The 21,941-nt window shown below is 42.1% G+C and overlaps 1 protein-coding gene across 1 annotated transcript in view; it reads right to left on the bottom strand.

The window, feature by feature from the left end:
* LOC120055970 (arf-GAP with GTPase, ANK repeat and PH domain-containing protein 3-like) overlaps nt 1-21,941 on the bottom strand; it is a 247,314-nt gene that overhangs the window by 71,018 nt on the left and 154,355 nt on the right. The window contains exons 9-10 of the mRNA XM_039004066.1: nt 16,351-16,437; nt 4,020-4,124 (exon numbers count right to left, since the gene is read on the bottom strand). Of these exons, the coding sequence (XP_038859994.1) occupies nt 4,020-4,124; nt 16,351-16,437 (192 nt within the window). The remainder of the gene's footprint in view (nt 1-4,019; nt 4,125-16,350; nt 16,438-21,941) is intronic.

The following is a 21,941-nucleotide window of genomic DNA, read 5'->3' as shown; positions in this document are numbered from 1 at the left end:
AGGCTGATTGGTCAGCAATTTGAGCCAGTAAACGGGGCTTTACTATTCTTAGGTAGAATTTTACTTTTGCTTCCCTTCAAACCTGAGGGCAAACACTTTCTAGTTGGCTTAAATTGAAGTTGTGGCAATATCGTCCGGTATTATCCTCAGTAATTTTCCATTCAGGTGGCTTGTGATTGTTGATAGACAACAATACTTTTTTCACCTCTTCCACACTAACTTTACGGAATTTAAAATGACAATGATTGTCTTTCATAATTTGGTAAGATATACTTGGACGTGTAGTGTCAGCATTTGTTGCTGGCATGTTATGCCTACGTTTGCTAATCTTGCCAATGAAAAAAACATTAAAGTAGTTGGCAATATCATTTGGTTTTGTGATGAATGAGCCATCTGTTTCAATGAATGATGGAGCTGAATTTGCCTTTTTTCCCAGAATTTCATTTAAGGTGCTCCAAAGCTTTTTACTATCATTTTTATTTCTTCTATTTTATCTTAGTTTCATATTGTCGTTTCTTCTTATTTATATTCAGTTTAGTCACATGATTTCTCAATATGCAATACGTTTGCCATTCGGTTGTGCAGCAGACTTATTTGCCATGAATTTTGCCTCATCCGTCTCAAACATATAATTTTTCAATTTCTCATCAATCCATAGGGATTTAACAGTTTTTACAATCATTTTCTTAATGGGTGCATGCTTATTAGCAACTGGAATAAGCAATTTCATAAATGTGTCAAGTGCAGTGTCTGTTTGTTCCTCATTACACACCATGGACCAACAGATATTCTTTGAATGGGAGAAACTCCCCAAATACAGGTGTCAAATCAAATCAAAGTTTATTTGTCACGTTCATCGAATACAACAGGTGTAGACCTTACAGTGAAATGCTTACTTACAGACTCTTACCAATGGTGCGGGGGGGGGGGGGGGGGGGGGGGGGGGGTATGTGTGAAGAGACATTTGAAAAAAGAGTAGCAAGGCTATATACAGACACCTGTTAGTCAGGCTTATTGAGGTAGTATGTACATGTAGGTATCGTTAAAGTGACTATGCATATATGATGAACAGAGTAGCAGAAGCGTAAAAAGAGGGGTTGGCGGGTGGTGGGACACAATGCAGATAGCCCGGTTAGCCAATGTGCGGGAGCACTGGTTGGTCGGGCCAATTTAGGTAGTATGTACATGAATGTATAGTTAAAGTGACTATGCATATAAGATACACAGAGAGTAGCAGCAGCATTAAAGAGGGGTTGGGGGGGCAAACAATGCAAATAGTCCGGGTAACCATTTGGTTACCTGTTCAGGAGTCTTATGGCTTGGGGCTAAAAACTGTTGAGAAGCCTTTTTGTCCTAGACTTGGCACTCCGGTACCGCTTGCCATGCGGTAGTAGAGAGAACAGTCTATGACTGGGGTGGCTGGGGTCTTTGACAATTTTTAGGTGCCTTCTTCTGACACTGCCTGGTGTAGAGGTCCTGGATGGCAGGCAGCTTTGCCCCAGTGATGTACTGGGCTGTACGCACTACCCTCTGAAGTGCCTTGCGGTCAGGGGCCGAGCAATTTCCGTACCAGGCAGTGAAGCGACCGGTCAGGATGCTCTCGATGTTGCAGCTGTAGAACCTTTTGAGGTTCTCAGGACCCATGCTAAATCTTTTTAGTTTCCTGAGGAGGAATAGGCTTTGTCGTGCCCTCTTCACGACTGTCTTGGTGTGTTTGGACCAATCTAGTTTGTTGTTGATGTGGACAACAAGGAATTTGAAGCTCTCAACCTGCTCCACTACAGCCCCGTCGATGAGAATGGGGACGTGCTCGGTGCTCCTTTTCCTGTAGTCCACAATCATCTCCTTAGTCTTGGTTACGTTGAGGGATAGGTTGTTATTCTGGCACCACCCGGCCAGGTCTCTGACCTGCTCCCAATAGGCTGTCTCGTCGTTGTCGGTGATCAGGCCTACCACTGTTGTGTCGTCAGCAAACTTAATGATGGTGTTGGAGTCGTGCCTGGCCATGCAGTCGTGGGTGAACAGGGAGTACAGGAGGGGACTGAGCACGCACCCCTGGGGAGCTCCAGTGTTGAGGATCAGCAGGCAGATGTGTTGCTACCTGCATATTTGTAAACAACAGCTGTGCACGAAATCTAAGGAAGTCTCTAGATTTTGCTCGCCTGAAGTAGAGTATATTGTGATAAATTGCAGGCCACACTACTTGCTTAGAGAGTTCTCAGCTATACTTTTCGTGGCTGTTTATTTACTACCACAAACAGATGCTGGCACTAAGACCGCACTCAGTCAGCTGTATAAGGAAATAAGCAAACAGGAAACCACTCACCCAGAGGCGGCGCTCCTAGTGGCCGGAGACTTTAATGCAGGGAAACTTAAATCAGTTCTACCAAATCTCTGGAGATCAGTTCTACCAAATTCCTGCACACTCGTCTTACCGGAGTGTGCTGTTCTAGCCTGCCCGGTGCCGCGTGTAATCTCGCTAGCTGAATATCCATGTCGTCATTCAGCCACGATTCCGTGAAGCATAGGATATTACAGTTTTTGATGTCCAGGTGGTAGGATATTCGTGATCGTACCTCGTCTAGTTTATTGTCCAATGATTGCACGTTGGCGAGTAATATTGACGGTAATGGCAGCTTTCCTAGTTGCCTTCTGCGGGTGCAGACAAGGCATCCGGCTCTTCGTCCTCTGCGTCACTTCCTTTTGCGAATAATTGGGATGTCTGCCCTGTTGGGTGTTTGGAGAATATCGTGTGAGTCCTGCTTGTTGTTGAAGAAATCTTCGTCTAATCCGAGGTGAGTGATCGCCGTCCTGATATCCAGAAGCTCTTTTCTTCCGTAAGATACGGTTGCAGAAACATTATGTACAAAATAAAATAATTTACAAATATCGCGGGAAAAAAACACATAGCACAATTGGTTAGGAGACCGTAAAACGGCGGCCATCTCCTCTGGCGTCATTTTGTTACAGGTGTGCCAAGCTTGTAGCGTCATACCCAAGACAAATCGAGGCTGTAATCACTGCCAAAGGTGCTTCAACAAAGTACTGAGTAAAGGGTCTGAATACTTATGTAAATGTGATATTTAGTTTATTCATAAAAATATTTTTTTTTTGCAAACATGTCTAAAAACCTGTTTTTGCTTTTAAATTATGGGGTATTGTATGTACATTGATAAGGGAAACAATTTAATACATTTTAGAATAAGACTAACGTAAAACAAAATGTGGAAAAAGTCAAAGGGTCTGAATACTTTCCGAATAAACTGTATTTGGCTTTCATAGAATATGATAATATCTCAAATTGGACAAAACAATTCTCTGACTCTAGGGGCAAAAATTTGGACTGGACACATGTACAAATGCTCATCTCTAACTTTCACCAAATCTTCCTTTGAAAACCAAGTAATTTGTTGTATTTAGACAGACATTACCACCATAGAATAGAGGTGAGACCGTGAGAGGAAGGGCGTGGGGCAGCAATGTCGTGCTGTGGGGGGGGGGGGTCTGACAGAGCTGTCTGCCGGCTGGCTGCAGCGGAGTGTTTAAGAGGTATTAGCGGCCCAGCGGGACTCTGACAGAGACGGATGTTGCTGGCCGCTCAGCCTCCGCCAGGCGCCACGCACAGCGGCGAGCGCCATTATAAATACAAGCCAGCATGGTGGCCGGGCGTGGCGGGCACACAGCAGCAACAGCTAGCGCCATGCATGTCTCCATTACCCGGCCACCACAGGGGTGGGGTGGTAGAGATGACCACCACCTCCGCCTCTACCCCCCCAGTTTATAATCAGAATCACACTAAGATGGGGTACTAATAATCAGAGGCTGAAAGATCTTTGCTAACCTTTTTATCTCTCAGAAACCTTGTTCATAAATGTATCAGTATGTGTACATAACAGTTAAATCATTCATTTACACCTTTTGTGAGGGACACGCTTGCTGATGAATGTAAAGCATATTCTACACATATCCCTTAAACAGTCCACTACAAACGGAGCTATACTAAATGTAGGGTTACTCACATGTAAACTGGGGTGGTAGGTGAGGAGGCCGTTGTCACACAGTGTGACATATTTCTTCTTCCACTCCTTATTCAGGGACTTCCCACTTCTCTTCAGAAGGATGCCCTGGAGGAGAGAGAAGAGAAGAAGAGAGGGTCAGAAGATGTCTTCCTCCAGCTAAACACAATGGACTAGAACATATAATGTAACTAACTTGGGATGACAATAAGAACACTTGCTCTATCCTTAGATCAGGCCAGAGTGGATACAACAGTCATTTTACAGCAGCAGGTTGCCTGTATGTGAGTACAAACTTTTTCAACCTTCCAACTTTTGATTGTCATTGGTCACTGTAACCCCATGGTCAATGCAAAACAACAGCGGTCAACGGTGTAATCAATGTTCAACGTCTATAGATGATATTTAACGGTGACCACTTGAACCTTCAGAATTGGTGCTGTCCTACTGTAACCTACTGTCTCACATTCAAAGTGAGCAGAGACAATCCAATTTGCCCATGTATTCATTCATCCCCATGTCCTGACCAGTTGAACTCTGGAGGACCCCTCCATCCAGGGATTAGGTGTGTGATCTCCCCCTCTTCAAAGCCTTGACTCAGCCCCTCCCCTCTATTCCACCATTATCTTCTGGAGCCTTAACTCCTCAGATGTTTGACTTTATCTGCTTAGTCAATCCTGGGTAAACAATGGCAGTTCCTGGGGCTGTGAGAGGGTCTTTGTGGCTGGGGGGCGGTGACGGTCCTCTGCGGGTAAGGACCAGGGAGGACTAAGGGAGAGGCATGCTTAATTAGGGGATTAGCAGCGGAGTGTTGTGCTTTTACAACCAGGGTTCTGTGTGTGTGTGTGTGTGTGTGTGTTTTGCCTCTGTGTGTGTGCCTTTTTCCTCTGTGTGTGTGTGTGTGTGTGTGTGTGTGTGTGTGTGTGTGTGTGTGTGTGTGTGTGTGTGTGTGTGTGTGTGTGTGTGTGTGTGTGTCTGTGTGTGTGTGTGTGTGTCTGTGTGTTAAATAGGGTACCCTCACCCTCCGATGTTGTCCTAGGCTGGGTCATCCTCCAGGGCTGTATAATCCTGATTAACACATCAGGAAGGGCCTGACCCTTGGTGACCCAGGGACCAGGCTTGGGGCTGACTATCATCCTAATCCTGGCCCGGTCTCCCTACCTTGATCTGGACCTGGCCCCAGCTTCCTCATGCTGGGGCCCCAGGACAGCCTCTGTATGCCCAGAGAGAGGAGCTCTATACCCTGCTGAGGCAGCATTTATAGTAGCTGGGGACTTAAATAAAGGAATTCTGAGGATAACGCTACTGAAATTCTATCAACACATCTCCTGTGCTACACGTGCATCGAGGACTCTGGATCATTGCTACTCTCCCTTCCGGGATGGTTACAAGGCCCTCCCCCACCCTCTCTTCGACAAATCAGATCACACTTCCATTCTGCTCCTCCCCACCTATAGGCAGAAACTTAAGCAGGAAGCACCCGTCGTAAGGACTGTGCAACATTGGTCTGACCAATCGGAATCTATGCTTCAAAGATGGTTTTGGTCACGAGGACTGGGAAAAGTTCTGGGTCGCTTCAGAGAATAGCATTGACGTATACACTGACTCGGTGAATGGGTTCATCAGGAAGTGCATAGAGGATGTTGTTCCCACTGTGACGATTGGAACTTATCCAAACCAAAAACAGCAAAACTGAAAGCGCGAACCATCTCATTTAACCATGGCAAGGTGACTGGGAACATGGACGTCTACAAAAAGACCAGCCATGACCTCCCTAAGGCAATCAAAGAGCAAAACGACAGTACAGGGACAGGGTGTCTGGTTAGACTGTAAACTCTCCTTCCAGACTCACAGTAAGCATCTCCAATCCAAAATTAAATCTAGAATCGGCTTCCTATTTCAAAACAATGCCTCCTTCACTCATGCTGCCAAACATACCCTCGTAAAACTGACCATCCTACCGATCCTCGACTTCGGTGATGTCATCTATGAAATAGCCTCCAACACTCTACTCAACAAACTGGATGCAGTCTATCACAGTGCTATCCGTTTCATCACCAAAGCCCCATACATTACCCACCATTGCGACCTGTACGCTCTCGTTGGTTGGCCCTCGCTTCATACTCGTCACCAAACCCACTGGCTACAGGTTATCTACAAGTCTCTGCTAGGTAAAGCCCCGCCTTATCTCAGCTCACTGGTCACCATAGCAGCACTCACTCGTAGCACGCGCTCCAGCAGGTATATCTCACTGGTCACCCCCAAAGCCAATTCCTCCTTTGGTCATATTTCCTTCCAGTTCTCTGCTGCCAATGACTGGAAGGAACTGCAAAAATCTCTGAAGCTGGAGACTCATATCTCCCTCACTAGCTTTAAGCACCAGCTGTCAGAGCAGCTCACAGATCACTGCACCTGTACATAGCCCATCTGTAAACAGCCCATCTATCTAACTACCTCATCCCCATACTGTATTTATTTATTAATCTTGCTCCTTTGCACCCCAGTATCTCTACTTGCACATTCATCTTCTGCACATCTACCATTCCAGTGTTTAATTGCTATATTGTAATTACTTCGCCACCATGGCCTATTTATTGCCTTAACTCCCTTATCTTACCTCATTTGCACTCACTGTATATATACTTTTTGTTTTCTTTTGTTATTGACTGTATGTTTTGTTTATTCCATGTGTAACTCTGTGTTGTTGTATGTGTCGAATTGCTATGCTTTATCTTGGCCAGGTTGCAGTTGCAAATGAGAACTTGTTCTCAAGCCTACCTGGTTAAATAAAGGTGAAATAAAAAACGAAGTGGATTCACAAATCAATGGCTTAAACATGAGACGTACTGTATGTGCCAGGGACTCAAGACAATCACAGATTATAAAAGGAAAGCCAGGCACGTTGTGGACACCGACGACTCGCTCCTGGACAAGCTAAACACCTTCACCCGCTTTGAGGAAAACAACATCAAGCCGCCGACACGGGCCCCGGCCACTCACAAGGACTGTGTGCTCTTATTCTCCGTGGCTGACGTGAGTAAGTCATTTAAAAGTTTTAACCATCACAAGGCTACCTGCTCAGAAGGCAACCCAAGCTGAGTTCTCAGAGCATGTGCAGACCAGCTGGCTGGAGTGTGAACGAACATATTCAATCTCTCCATATCCCAGTCTGTTGTCCCCACTTGCTTCAAGATGTCAAACATTGTTCCTATACCCAAGAAAGCGAAGGTAACTGAACTAAATGACTATAGCCCCGTAGCACACACTTCTGTCATCACAAAGTGCTTTGAGAGGCAAGTTAAGGATCTTATCACCTCCACCTTACCTGACACCCTAGACCCACTACAATACGTATACCACCCCAACAGCTGTTCATTGACTACAGCTCAGTCTTCAACACCATATTGCCCTCCAAGCTCATCACTAAGCTCAGGACCCTGAGTCTGAACCCCTCCCTGTGTAACTGGGTCCTGGACTTCCTGAGGGGTCGACCCCAGGTGGTGAAGGTAGGCAACAAAACCTCCTCCACACTGATATTCAACACGGGGGCCCCATAAGGGTGGTGCTCAGCCCCCTTGTATTACCCGTTCACCCATGACTGTGTGGCCATGCAAGTCTCCAACTCAATCTTCAAGTTTGCTTTCGACACAACAGTGGTAGGCATGATTAGCAACAACAACGAGACAGCCTACTGGGAGGAGGTGAGTGCCCTGGCGAAGACAGTAGAGAGAGCACACCCCCATTACCATCGACAGGGCCGCAATGGAGAGGGTCAAAAACTTCAAGTTCCTAGGCGTGCACATCACTGAGGATCTGAAATGGTCCCTCCACACAGACAGCATGGTGAAGAAGGCGCAACAGAGCCTCTTCAAGCTCAGGAGGCTGAACTAATTCAGCTTGGCCTCTAAGACCCTCACAAATTTCTACAGATGCACCATCAAGAGAATTCTGTCAGACTGTATCACCGCCTTCTATGGCAACTGCACCGCCCACAACTGCAGGGCTCTCCAGAGGGTGGTGTGGTCAGCCCAACGCATCACCAGGGGCACACTGCCTTCCCTCCAGGACATCTACAGCACAGTGTCACAGGAAGGCCAAGAAGATCATCAAAGACCTCAGCCACCCGAGCCGCAGCCTGTTCACCCGGCTACCATCTAGAAGGTGGAGACAGTAGAGGTGCATCAAAGCTGGAACTGAGAGACTGATAAACAGCTTCTATCTCCAGGCCATCAGACTGTTAAAAATTCACCACTAGCCAGCTTCCGCCCAGTATCCTGCCCTAAACCTTAGTCACTGTTACTAGCTGGCTACCACCCGGTACTCTACCCTGCACCTTAGAGACTGCTGCCCTATGTACATACAGTTATTGAACACTGGTCACTTTAATAATGTTTACATAATTGTTTAACCCACTTTATATGTATATACTGTATTCTAGTCATGGCTCATCCTATATAACTACTGCCATACACACCTTTTCTATTAATATACTGTTAATACACACCATTATGCACACCATTATATATACCGTATATATTTTTATACCATGGCATTGTTGAATACTCGTTTCTGATAGGCTTGAAGGGCATTCTAGAGCGTGCATTATTTCCCCATAACGCACAGTATATTTGCAGTAGAATTCAAATGGCTATAGTTCATTCTTACATGTTCTATGTTTTAGCAACTTTTGAAAGCAAAAGTCGAATTGAAAACACTATTGTCATTGTTGCTGTCACGTTCTGACCTTAGTTCCTTTGTTATGTCTTTATTTTAGTTTGGTCAGGGCGTGAGTTGGGGTGGGCATTCTATGTTGTTTTTCTATGTTTTGTTCTGTTGGTAGATTTCTATGTGTTGGGCCTAGTATGGTTCTCAATCAGAGGCAGGTGTCAGTCGTTGTCTCTGATTGGGAGCAATATTTAGGTAGCCTGTTTTTCATTGTGTTTTGTGGGTGATTATTTTCTGTTCTGTGTTTTGTTTCACCGTACAGGAGTGTTCGTTTGTCGTTTTATTGTTTTTTTTCAATGTTCATTATTCGTATTAAAACAATATGGACACTTACCACGCTGCGCATTGGTCCTCCTCTTCTTCCAACCACGACAAGCGTTACAGTTGCATTCAATTTTCATAATGGCAAGCTAGAACTGATGGCTTGGTTAGTTAAACTAGCAAGTCTGTTTGTTTGGTTACAACGGCAACTACTGTAGCTATCTAGTAAACTTGCTAGCTACTTTAGTTGATGTTCAACACATTTCTACCGGCAAATGAACACATTTTTAGCAGCAAATGTGTTAAATTATAGCTATGGTATAAAAGGGATAATCAACTCAGGGCTTTATCAGTTCTCTGGAAAATAATGCAACTCTGTGGAAGGACTGATCCACGCCGCGCTAGTGGAAGGTCAGTTCATTATTTTCCATAGAACGCATAGCCCCTTATTGATCATCCCTTACATATTCCGGATTTTGACATGGCTCGTTCTGATAACTTTTTGGATTATGTATGTATTGTATTGTATTGCTATGTATTACTGCACTGTTAGGGCTAAAAACACAAGCATTTCGCTGCACATGCAATAACATCTGCAAATTGTGTACGCGACCAATAAACTTGGATTTGATTTTGCTTTGCTAAACACATCCATAACCACCCTATTAGAGGGCCCTAGCAGGCCTTTAATCATCACTATCAAGAGGTTTTTGTGATGGTCTTGTCTTGAAGTTTGATAACCACTACCCAATACATACAATTACATACTGCTGTTATTAGTGACATTTCAAAGATGGATTTTATGAACATCTTTATATTAGCTTGTGCGAAACCTGCTCTTTCATACCCATACTCTTCATGATTTTGTCTTTGTGACTGAAATCTTGGCCTATTAAATGACTAAGACTGGCATTGATCTAAGTGTGCACAAACTATTTTTTCCATGATTTGGTCTATAAAATAACTGAAAACACATTTTAATGGCTTTATGATCTTATGAAGTAAATGGTGCTGTCACAAGGCCTCTGGCGATGGTGTAATGCATGTTTTACACACAAATAATGTTACACATCTCCTGTCCTTATTGAACCAGCCAGAAATCTATACATGTAATCAGTGGACCAACACAAATTCATCACTGGTTTGAAAAGATCGATAATAATACTGAGAGGATTAATATTAGTCCGTATTAGTCCAATATAGGAACTTTTTACCCAATCACTTCATTTTAACTAATTGACCTGTCAGAAACGATAGCAAAATAAAAAAAAATGTAATCCTCTATGATATATTATGAAATTGAGCTGCCATTTAAAACAATGAGAATAATTTTGTAATAATTAAAAAAATATTAGAAGAATGAATTGATCACTTACAGCAAATAGTTTTATTTTATCATGGCAGTAATAGAGTGAATGCGGGCATGTCGTGAACAGACGTTATTTTTTTTTAAATATTGCGTTTCACCTTCTGTTTCTCATTCCTTCCCTCCCTCTCTCTCTCCCACTCACACACACTCAACCATGATCCCCATGTTCAGGCTGTGCGACATAAGGAGACAGGCCGATCGCCAGACGCGCTCTCCGTGTCCAGACAATTGTCATATCTACACAGAGGAGATAGTATCTTCCCTTTCCATTGTCACGCTCCTGGAAAAAAATCTGCATCCTGCCACGGTGGCTGAGTGATAGCCCGGGCCTTTGTGACAGCCAGCCGGAGGAGAACAGAAGGAAGAGAAGTGGGGTTTGGGAAAGGGGGGAATAGAGAGAAGAGAGAGGGCAAGAAGAAAAGCCTAATGTCGACAGCTCCTCGGCAATGAGTGCATTGTTGCCCTTATTTACCATTTTTACATATGGGGGGTCGGGGTGGACAGAGAGAGGGGAGGAGGAGGGGTAGGGGAGGGGTGGCAGGCAGTGTGTAATTTGCCCAATAGGGGGTAATTAAGCTCACATTGGCACTTTGATCTTCCTGATTGTGCATTTGACTGGCCAGGTCAGGCCATCAGCTACTCTTAATACACCCCCCCTACCCTGCCTGGGTAGATCATGGGACGGGAGCTGGTCTTATCTTATTGTCTAAAGATGCTATGATACCCACCCAGGGAAGTGGCCATACTTCAGGCCATAATCAGATAGGGAGGAATCAATGGGAGAGCTTACAGTAACTATGTATGTTTAGCGGGTGGGTGGTGGGGGTTCTTTAAGATCTCTGTCAACTGACCTCCCTCTCACTTGGCCCTGGTGGCCTAATCCCCTTAAACCTGACTTAAACCTGGTCACTGATATGGAGGAGAATTTTGCTGATCATTAGGTGTGCTTGCTGACAGCAAAGCACAACTCTAGATTTCTTACATACTCATATTATTATTTGATTTCTTCGGCCCGATCTACAGCTTAAGATATTAACACCAAACATGCAGACTGCCCCAACTTAGATTTCTTGAGAAAACATTTTTCATAGCATTTATACTTTATGTACTACAGCTATATTTAAAAAGAGCTTCCAATGCATTTCAATGGCAATAAAACAGCCATAGATTTATAGCTCAGACATACCGGTAAGATTGTCAAACGTTTGCATGCCGACAGTACTTAGCACCTCTGAACAGTGTTGGCAGTCCACCTCTTTTGTGTTCACACAGCAAAGAACTTGAAGCATCATCCACTCAGCCTTGTTAAAATACTCCAAATCAGAATGTGGCATTAGTTTTGTTTGGCAATGTATGTCCATGCGTGTTGCAATTTATGGTCTACAGTGTCTTCAGAAAGTATTCACATCTCTTTACTTTCTCCACATTTTGCTGTGTTACAGATCTGTGAAGTCCCTCAATCAGTAGTGAATTTCAAGCACAGACTCAACCACAAAGACCAGGGAGGTTTTTCAATGCCTCGCAAAGAAAGGCACCGATTGGTAGATGTGTACAAAAAAAGAAGGAGAAGCTGAATATCCCTTTGAGCATGGTGAACTTATTAATAAGGCTTTGGATGGTGTATCAATACACCCAGTCACTACAACGATACAGGCATCCTTTCTAACTCAGTTGCCGAAGAAGAAGGAAACCTCTCAGGGATTTCACCAAAAGGACAATGGTGATTTTAAAACAGTTAGAGTTGAATTGTTGTGATAGGAGAAAACTGAGGATGGATGATCAAAATCATTGTAGTTACTCCACAATACTAACCTAAATGACAAAGTGAAAAGAAGGAAGTCTGTACAGAATAAAAAATATTACAAAACATGCATCCTGTTTGCAACAAGGCACTTAAGTAATACTGCAAAAAATGTGGCAAAGAAATTAACTTTTTGTCCTGAATACAAAGTGTTGAGTTTGTGGCAAATCAAATACGACACATCCTTATGCTTATAGCTTTATTAAGTTTCTTTTATCCTAAAAACCTCCCTAGTCCTTGCAGATGAAAAGCATAGAGTACAACCATGGTGGTGGTTGCATCATGTTATGGGTATGCTTTTCATCGGCAAGGACTAGGGAGGTTTTTAGGATAAAAGAAACGTAATAAAGCTATAAGCATAAGAAAAAACCCTAGAGGAAAACCTGCTTTCCATCAGACACAGGGAGATGAATGTACCTTTCAGCAGGACAATAACCTAAAATACAAGACCAATTATAAACTGGGCGGTTCGAGCCCTGAATGCTGATTGGCTGACAGCCGTGGTATATCAGACCGTACACCATGGTGTGACAAAACATTTATTTTTACTGCTCTAATTACGTTGCCAACCAGTTTATAATAGCAATAAGGCACCTCGTCGGTTTATGGCCAATATACCACGACTAAGGGCTGTGTCCAGGGCCTCCATGATGCGTTGTGCCTAAGAACAGCCCTTAGCCGTGGTATATTGGCCATATACCATACCCCCTTGTGCCTTATTGCTTAAATATACACTGGAGTTGCTTACCAAGACAACATTGAACATTCCTGAGTGATCTAGTTACAGTTTTGACTTAAATCGTCTTGATAATCTATGGCAAGACTTGAAAATGGCTGTCTAGCAATGATCAACAATCAACTTGACAGAGCTAAGAGACTTACCCAAAAAGACTGTAATCACCACCAAATGTGCTTCTACAAAGTATTGACTCAGGGGTGTGACTATGTAAATTAGTTAATTCTGTATTTCAATTTAAAAAATGCTTTTTATATTATTTTACATGTCACTTTGTTATTATGGGGTATTGTGTGTAGATGGGTGATAAAAACATATATTTAATCCATTTTGAATTCAGGCTGTAACACAACAAAATATTAAATAAGTCAAAGAGTATGAATACCTTCTGAAGGCACTGTAGATTCCAAATGTTAGCTAACCAGCTGTGCTAATGTTGCTATTTTGTAGAAAGCCCTTGTTGATACTAGCCAGATGGCAACAAATGATGAAGAAACTATTTAATTCACTCTCCATAATCCCATAGTGCCAGTGCCAGCCCACAGCCAAATGTTTAGTTAGCTAGCTAATGTTAGCATATTCGCTAGCTAACACAACATAGCTAGTGTAAGAAATTGTAATAGACACTGGAAACTTGAAATAACAACATCTCAACATAAGCTATCTTTTATACGAAATGCACACAACCCCCTCTTTCTCTTGGACATATGCTGGTCTCATTAGACGACAACCATCGACACACACACAACTCCCCTCCCCCATGACAATCACACACACACACACAACTCAAGGTTGGAGCACAAGACAAAGAACTGTGGGAAGAGCCAATGGAATGTCGACATCAGGCCCGGACAGGACAACCCACGACCCAGATCGACCAATCGGAAGGCCAGACGACAAGATCAACCTACTTTGCTAGTTGCCTATATAATCTGAATGTACTGTTTAGAGCGGCCTCTTTTCCCGACGATTCCATACGAATCAGACAGGAGGGGGCCGTGTACACGATGTACTAAGATATCTTTACACTTGAATAAAACGGCCTTATTATACAAATATCCACCTCGTCCTATGTCTCCACTTGTTCTCCTGTCTCCAGTAAACGTTTTATCAACAGAAACTTGGTAGCAGAGGATGGTTATTAGACACCTTTGATTTCGGTCCATAGAAAATTGATCAGACAGGAGACGCGTGGGAGAAAGATTCCAGAAGGAGAGGTGACCTGTTTTGAAGGAGAATCGCGATTCAACTCACCCAGGAAACTGATCAAAAGAGCTCGAAACTAAAAGGTGAGCAGATGCCTGTTTAATCAAAATCTGTATATTGTATAGTTTCTGTTGATAAAACGTTTACTGGAGACAGGAGAACAAGTGGAGACATAGGACGAGGTGGATATTTGTATAATAAGGCCGTTTTATTCAAGTGTAAAGATTTTTGAACTATAAAATGTTAAGTGTTGATAATAGCTCCATAGGCTTGAATGGGAAGTATTTGAATTTGCCACTGCTCTTACACATTTTAAGCTATCGAAACCAAACCAACGTTGGCATATTCAGACTGACCCTACTTAGATTGCTTGTCAAAATAATTTCGATACCATACATATTTTTGCACTATAACCATTTTAAATGAGCATAAATTAACATAAGAATACAGAGGTAGCTATTATAAACGGCCCTGCTCCTCAGCCAATTAAGCTACAAGACCAACTATAAAACATTCAGACTCTCCTAACTTCAAATTCATTAAAATATTTATCAACTATAACTATATACATTTGCATAAATTAGCATAAAAGAACCCAGAAACGGTAACTCTTGAACCGTTCAAGCTAGAGACACCAAACCAATGCTCACATGTTCAAGCTAGCTGATGCTATCCAATCAGTCAATTAAAATGTCAAAACCCTAAATATTAGCAAGCACACCCTAAAAAAGCTAGCAAGCACATCCTAAAAAAGCTAGCAAGCACACCACACTTTCTTTAGGAAATGCACTTTTCTAGTTACAGTTCTCATTGGGAACAAATGGAAATTCAAAGTTTTTTTCTCCATTTGCCAATATTTCCCATGTGTTTCATTGATTTTATACTTGTATAAAATTTTATACTTGTATTCTTTCTAAATGTCCAGAAATGTGGACAGCATCCTGAACAGCAGGGAATACTTGGCCTACCACGTTCCCATAATTCCCATAATTCCTGGTTCAGAAGGATAATTCTAGGATAAGGATGCTGACCCTTTCTAAAAGCCCTCATACAATCAGCAGAGAATAATGAATGTGTCAATGACTCCTCATCCTGGTTCAAAGTTATACCCTTAAAACAAATTACCCATACTCAATGTGAAGTGTTATTCTACTGCACTTCATCGGGGGTTTTAGCATATTTTGAACTTCTAAAAAGAAAGGGAAATTAATATTAAAGACTGTAGAATTAAAACTATATATTTGGAGCTTGGTTACATGCCCAGGCTCATGATTCTTACACATTACCGCTTTAAGTGTTTTAATGCAATGTTATATTTGCTCATAGTGTTTTTGAAATAGATTTTTGGGGACTAGTAAACTATGATGATCAGATTTAGACGCTTGCATTTTCTTGTAAAATGAAGAGACAACAAAGTGATTTTTTTTCTAATAACACGAGAAAGTACCATAAAATATGTCTGATGGATATATAACATACCACAACATTCGGAGAGACATTACAAGCTACATTGCCAGAGAAATCTCTAATGCTGAAAATAATACCTTGTTAATATGTGACACCTAAACATACCAGAATATGATCGCATAACATTTGACAACTGCTTTGGCCAATAGTGCCTGTCTAAATCTTTGAACCCATCCAACCTGACATCTATACATCCAGTAAGTACATAATCTAAAGATTATGATGTGTATGTCTTGATATCCGTGCAGGAAAATTCTCTGATGTTCTTTTTCATGTAATTCTGTGAACCCTAAGCACTACTGGTTTCTCTTATTACTAATGTTGTATCACAGCACCATCTAGTGGTTATACATTTTTTTTGACTCTACCCACTCACACTAAACATTTCCTGAACACTTACGCAAACACACTGCCCAGATCATATCTATGGTCAAAACTTGTCAAATATAAATTTGTATATATGCACTAATGGGCAGAAATGTGCTACTTACACAGTGAATGTGCTATACTTACACAGTGAATGTGCTATACTTACACAGTGAATGTGCTATACTTACACAGTGAATGTGCTATACTTACGTGAAAACTATTGTTGTGACACCCTATTCCCTAAATAGTGCACTATTCTTGACCAGGGCCCTATAGAACCCTATTCCCTATATAGTGCACTACTCTTGACCAGGGCCCTTGGCAAAAGTTGTGAACTATATAGGGAATATGGTGTGATTTCAGACACTATGACTAGTGTAGTAGAGAGAGAGACACTCACCTGTTTGATGGGTATGGCCCTTCCACTGCCTATGCTATCTGTTTTACTGTCAGTGGTCTTTGCCTGTTCACTGTTGGCTTTCCGTGACTGCAAGGAAACAAGAGAGTCAGTCGGTCAGTCGGTCAGTCACTGCAACAAACCATGGTGTGGGGGAGATGGGGTGGGAGTTGAGTGAGGTGCGTGTATCAAGGTGAGCATGGGGGTCAGAGGTAAGAATGTTTGGAGGTTGGGTGTGTGGATCGTGTGTGTCTGGAGAGGGGTTTGGGGGGGCGGACTCAACATCGCAAAACAAAATTCTCAACAACAACAACAAAAGCTAAACAAACAAGCAGACCAGCGTAACATACAGCGGGAACATCAACGTGCGTGCAGTAATACAAAAAGAACAGACCAGAACATAAGAAACATCTCAACACATAATAGGTAGTAGACCAAAAGACGACATTGAGTCATGACTCAGTCCTGTAAACCCATGGGAGATCCATCCCTCTGTTAGGCCCACAGTGGACCCTTCCAGATCTGAGAGGAACAACCCTCTCTCAGGCCCACAGTGGGCCCTTCCAGATCAGTCCCAAATCAAGTTTCTAAGGTCAGCAGGGGCTTTTTGCATAGATCCATTGACAAGTCAAGTTGTAACGCAATAAAAAGTAGAAAAGGCAGGTTAGGGGAAGAGAAGGTTATTATACAAGACGGACAAAGAAAGTTATCAAATAGGAATTTCATATAGCTTTTCCTTCCAACCTTAAACCTGTGAAATTCCTGTTGAAACACCAGGTGGGAAAATGCATTTCAAATCATCCACAGTGTTAGGGTTAGAAGTACAGGTGCTGTTAAACATGTTCATTATAAACAACAGTGGAACCCATCAGTGAACAGGTGCAGCAGCACATTTCACCAACACCTGCTGCAAATACATGACATTTCAAATGACAGACTGTGCAGGGAAAATAGTCAAGCAGTGAACATACAGTATTATCCCATGTTATGACAAACAGAGTACTTGTACACAGAAGATCCCCAAAGCACAGACTAACAGGTGAAGTACAGGAAATGTCACTCATAACCAACAGACAAGACTGTTATGATCTCACTCAGAACAGGATGAAGGGATGCCCAATCAATCACCAATGGAGAGAGGTAGAGTCTGAGTTCAAGTAAACCAACTCTGGTTTATCATTTTCAACATTTTATTGTTTTATTCTGATAATTTTTGTTTCTATACAGACACCATACAAATTAAGTCACAGGTTTCACTTTCAAATAAGATCAACATAATGAGCCAAACATTGCAGTTCCCACAAAATATAGGATGGACAATAAAGGCATCTTTTTTTATTTTATATATTTCATATGTATATCATATACTTTCTATAGAGTACCATTGTAAATAAAATACAATACAAGATATACAGCAGTCTTATATTTTTCAATACGTAAATGATATAAAAGCGATTATGGAATAAGTTCATAATCTTCAAACCAATCCCAAATTGAAATAAATTAATAAAGAAGAAAACAAGTAAATAAATATAAATAATAAAGAATGGAGAAATGAATAATTCCAAAATCATAGTCAAATTAAATAAATAGAAACTACATTCATACAAGTCGGTGCAATCCATTTGCCATTCGTTATTCTGTATGATACCACTTCCCCCTGACACCCTACTCTATTTTTATGAAGGCCTTCATAAAACTATCCAACATCACCCCTAACATACCCTTATTTAAGTTGACCACATATTCAAGTCCATTCAAGACTTTCCTTGAAAAGAAAGAGAAATTTAAAAAAAAATATGAAAAAAAAAGAGGGCAGTAAACAACTGAACGTACTTCACACCTCTAGTTAGGGTTGCAGAATTCTGGGAACTTTCAATCAATTCCCTGGTTTATCCTGGTTGGACTTTTCTGGATTTCCTACTTATTATCTCCTGATTCTGGAATCCACCAACCGGGATTCTGGGAAAACCAGGGAATTTATTGAAGGTTGACAGAATTTCGCAACCTCCCCTCGAGTCCTCGTTTTATGGCAAAAAGCAGTTTGATGTCATGTAAGAGAGAAGTGATGTCATGTAAAAGGGAAGTGATGTCATGTAAGAGGATGTGTCCTTTGAGTGGTTGAATCATAATTCCAAGCGTGACTTAACTGTACACAGACTGTTTGTATGGGTGGAAAGTTTGAAGTACGGAGGTGGGGTATAAGGACGGGGGGGGGGGCATTTCCAGCAGAGAAGAATCCCTACATTCTGTCACACTCCAGAGTGTGTGAATATGACCGTTTTTCAGTTTGAGCATGAACTGACTCCCAAACGTCCAACGTTACTTGTTGTCTTGTCACAAAGCTGTATGGTTTCCATAGTGCATCATGCATTACCCAGGATGCATTACCCAGGATGCAAAGGGGGCACTAGGATTAAGCAGCAAAAACTATTTTAACGCTCTAGTCCCTAGGCATTACTCCTCTCTATTGGGAATGACAGGCCAGAGGGACAACTCATTTAGGGGTGCAATGCGGTTAGATTTTTGATACCACAGAGCTCTTCTAATGCGGAAGGAGTTAGAAAGCCCTTTTTGATGAAGAAAGGTTGGGAACAGTAGCAGAAATCTGCAAAGATATAAAAGAAAAAACATTCCAGACCGTCTTTTTTTTTTCCTTAAGGGTGGACATCCAGTAAAACGTACAAAAGTAATGGAAGGAACTAAAAACATGTAAACAAAATGGCTGACAATTATACATGAGAGTTGATGGCTATGAGGTTTAGATGTGACAAAATGGGGGGGGATATGCAAAAAGGTACTCTTCAATTCGTCATGACAATGTTTATGAAAATAAAGAAAGAACAAAAATGCCTCAAACCTATTGATGTGGTTACTAAACCATGGAAGCACTAGGAAAGGATTTCTGTGTACTCAGCTGACACCTAGTGGCCATTACTAGTCATGACAGAAGTGGGTTGAGGGTGATGATTATGGCTGGTTAGACTGAACTGACTGGTGATGAAGGTGGTGAAAAGACATGGTGGATAAACCAACATCTTTCTGAGTAAAGCTTTTAGGACCTTTGAGAAATAAAATCACCCTAAAACTATTATCAAAAGCTCCAATAGAGGCAGAGTCACCTGTCAATTTGCAATGCACTATAAAGCTAAATGTCCAAATGTTTTCAAGGTAGCCTATTTCAGCAAATTAAAATATTAAAATGGTGCCCAGTGCCCAATAAATATATAGTCAGTAACTTAAATCAATGATATTCATATTTGTAATAAAATGTTATTTTTTAGCTTTTGAGATGACTTCAAAGCCCTTCAGATATCCCAAATACTGATTAGACAAATCAAAATAAAATAAAATGTTATTGGTCACATACACATGGTTAGCAGATGTTATTGCGAGTGTAGCGAAATGCTTATGACATATACTAACCATTTGCATGTGACTAATACAATTTTATTTTATTTGTATAATCAGTATGGGGATATCTGAAGTACTTCGAAGTAATCCCAAAAGCTAAAAAATGTGGCAAGGCATCATCAGATTGTGCACTGGGATACAGAAACGTTTAAGTGGTAACTGTGGTATTCTACCTTTTCGCTCAGTGACCTTTGACTAGCGATGGAGAAGTGTAATAAATTGTGCTTTATAATGTATCATAGAGCTATGGTCATATTACTTAAATCTCCAAAGTGAAATATACCAAACTGAAATATTTTGGGAAAAGGTGTCTGAATATTCTAACTAGCAAAACTGTGAGTACAAGTGGTTTCATGAATATGACCGCAAAGTTAGCCACAGTGTTGTTTCTAATTGGTTTGGGTGCTTCTGAATGGTCTATCTGGTCAAAATGCCCACAAAGAAAAGGAATGTGAAATCAAAAGGGTTGAGAGAGAAATAGACACTATTGTGTTGTATAACCTATTAAAATAACCCATGATGTTAAGGCTTTGTCTCCATCCTGACCACAACTCCCCAACTGAATAAAAAACGCTTAGGGATCACAGTTACCCACTACTATGATTAGAAGAGGTGGCATTGCAGGTTTTATAATACTGTCTTTGTAACTATGTGTGGCCAGAGAGAGATGTTCAGGACTACTGTATTGTGTACGGCGCATAAATAATTCTGTGTCCTCAAGAGGTCCTCTCAACTGAGATTGATGAAAAAGCAAGGTGAGAAGGTGTAGTCTTAAAGTGAATGCTTGGTAAACAAAACTATTTAGGTTTTTCTCTTGTATTGTAAAAATGGCAATGTCTTCCTTGCTCTTGAAGTGTCATTTGGGATACGGTGAGTCGTCGTCCCCCTCCCCCCTCCACCTCTCTTCCGCCCCTCCCTGGCACTCCCACCCTCCCACTTGCTGCTCCTCAGAAGGTCATGAGCTGAAACTCCCGCTCGGCCTGCCATTCGGGCACCCACACGGGATAGGTGGCGTGCTTGGGCATCTCCATGACGCAGACGGGAAGAGGCTCATTTCTCTGGTGGACAGGGTTAGTCACTACCTAGCAGGGGGAGGGAGAAGACAAGGGGCGCTACTAACTGACACACAGCCTGCTCTGCTGCCCAGAGCCTGGAGCCCAGCGGTGGTTACCACAGTAGCTGGGGTAGGAGGAGATGGGAGAGGTTAGAGAGAGGGAGGATGTGGAAAGGCTGGGGTCAGGGTTGAGCTTGGTTAGAGAAAGGGACAGGGCTGGGGTTAGGGGAGAAGGGAGAGGTAGAAAGGGGAGCTGGGGAAGGGATGAACGTAGAATGGAGCAGATAGGGGCTAAGGTTAGGGGAGAAGGGAGATGTAGAGGTAAAAGAAAAGGAGGCTGTGAAAAGTACAGTGGTTAGTGCAAGGGTCTCAAAGGTAGGGAAGGTTAGAGCTGTGCCATAGGATTGACCAAGGGGAATTGGGTTGGGTTAAAGCTAGAGTAAGGATAAAAGTTTAACTAGGGCTATCATAAGTATAGGTAATGGGAGCAGGGCAAGCTGTGGTAAGTACACTGGTAGTGGCCAAAGGTCAAAAGCCTAAAGTCAGAGATGGAATAACTAGGGTAGGGATACCTACAGTAAGGTAGGGGTGGAGGGGGAGAGAGGGAGAGCATGCATTATCTGACTCTGTACTGACTGAAAGGGTTATGTTCCTGACTTTTAGTTTAGTGTGGCCGGGTAAGGGGACTGGCATTGCTGGCTTTAGTGAGGTGTAGCCTTGCCTCACCCCTTCTCTCCCCCAATAGGGAGTCACTGCAAAGAAAGGATCTAGTAAAAATAAGAGGGGTAGGGGAGGGAGGGAGGCCAAAGATTGAGACAGTGGGGCCAGGAAGAGGGTATAAGTGAAAGATGAGTAATTAATGCGCTCATTTACTTCCAATTGGAAAGTAAAGAAAAATGTCACCAACATAAAAAAGGTTTAAAAAAGCTGAGATATTTCTCCACAGTGCTTATAGCTTTGATATTTGCTTTAAAATAAGAAAATAATATATATAATTAAGCTTTTTTTTCATAGTATGGGTTCAAAATACAACCCAAGTTGTAACCAACAACCATATTGTTATTATTTTTTGTCCCCGTTACCCATTTTAGTTGTTTGTATAAAGTGTAAAGCCAGGAAGGCTTTT

Source organism: Salvelinus namaycush, chromosome 11, assembly GCF_016432855.1.
Source record: "Salvelinus namaycush isolate Seneca chromosome 11, SaNama_1.0, whole genome shotgun sequence".
Classification (NCBI taxonomy): domain Eukaryota; kingdom Metazoa; phylum Chordata; class Actinopteri; order Salmoniformes; family Salmonidae; genus Salvelinus; species Salvelinus namaycush.
Note: the sequence above shows the minus strand (reverse complement) of the source record. Positions and strands in the feature narration are given on the sequence as shown.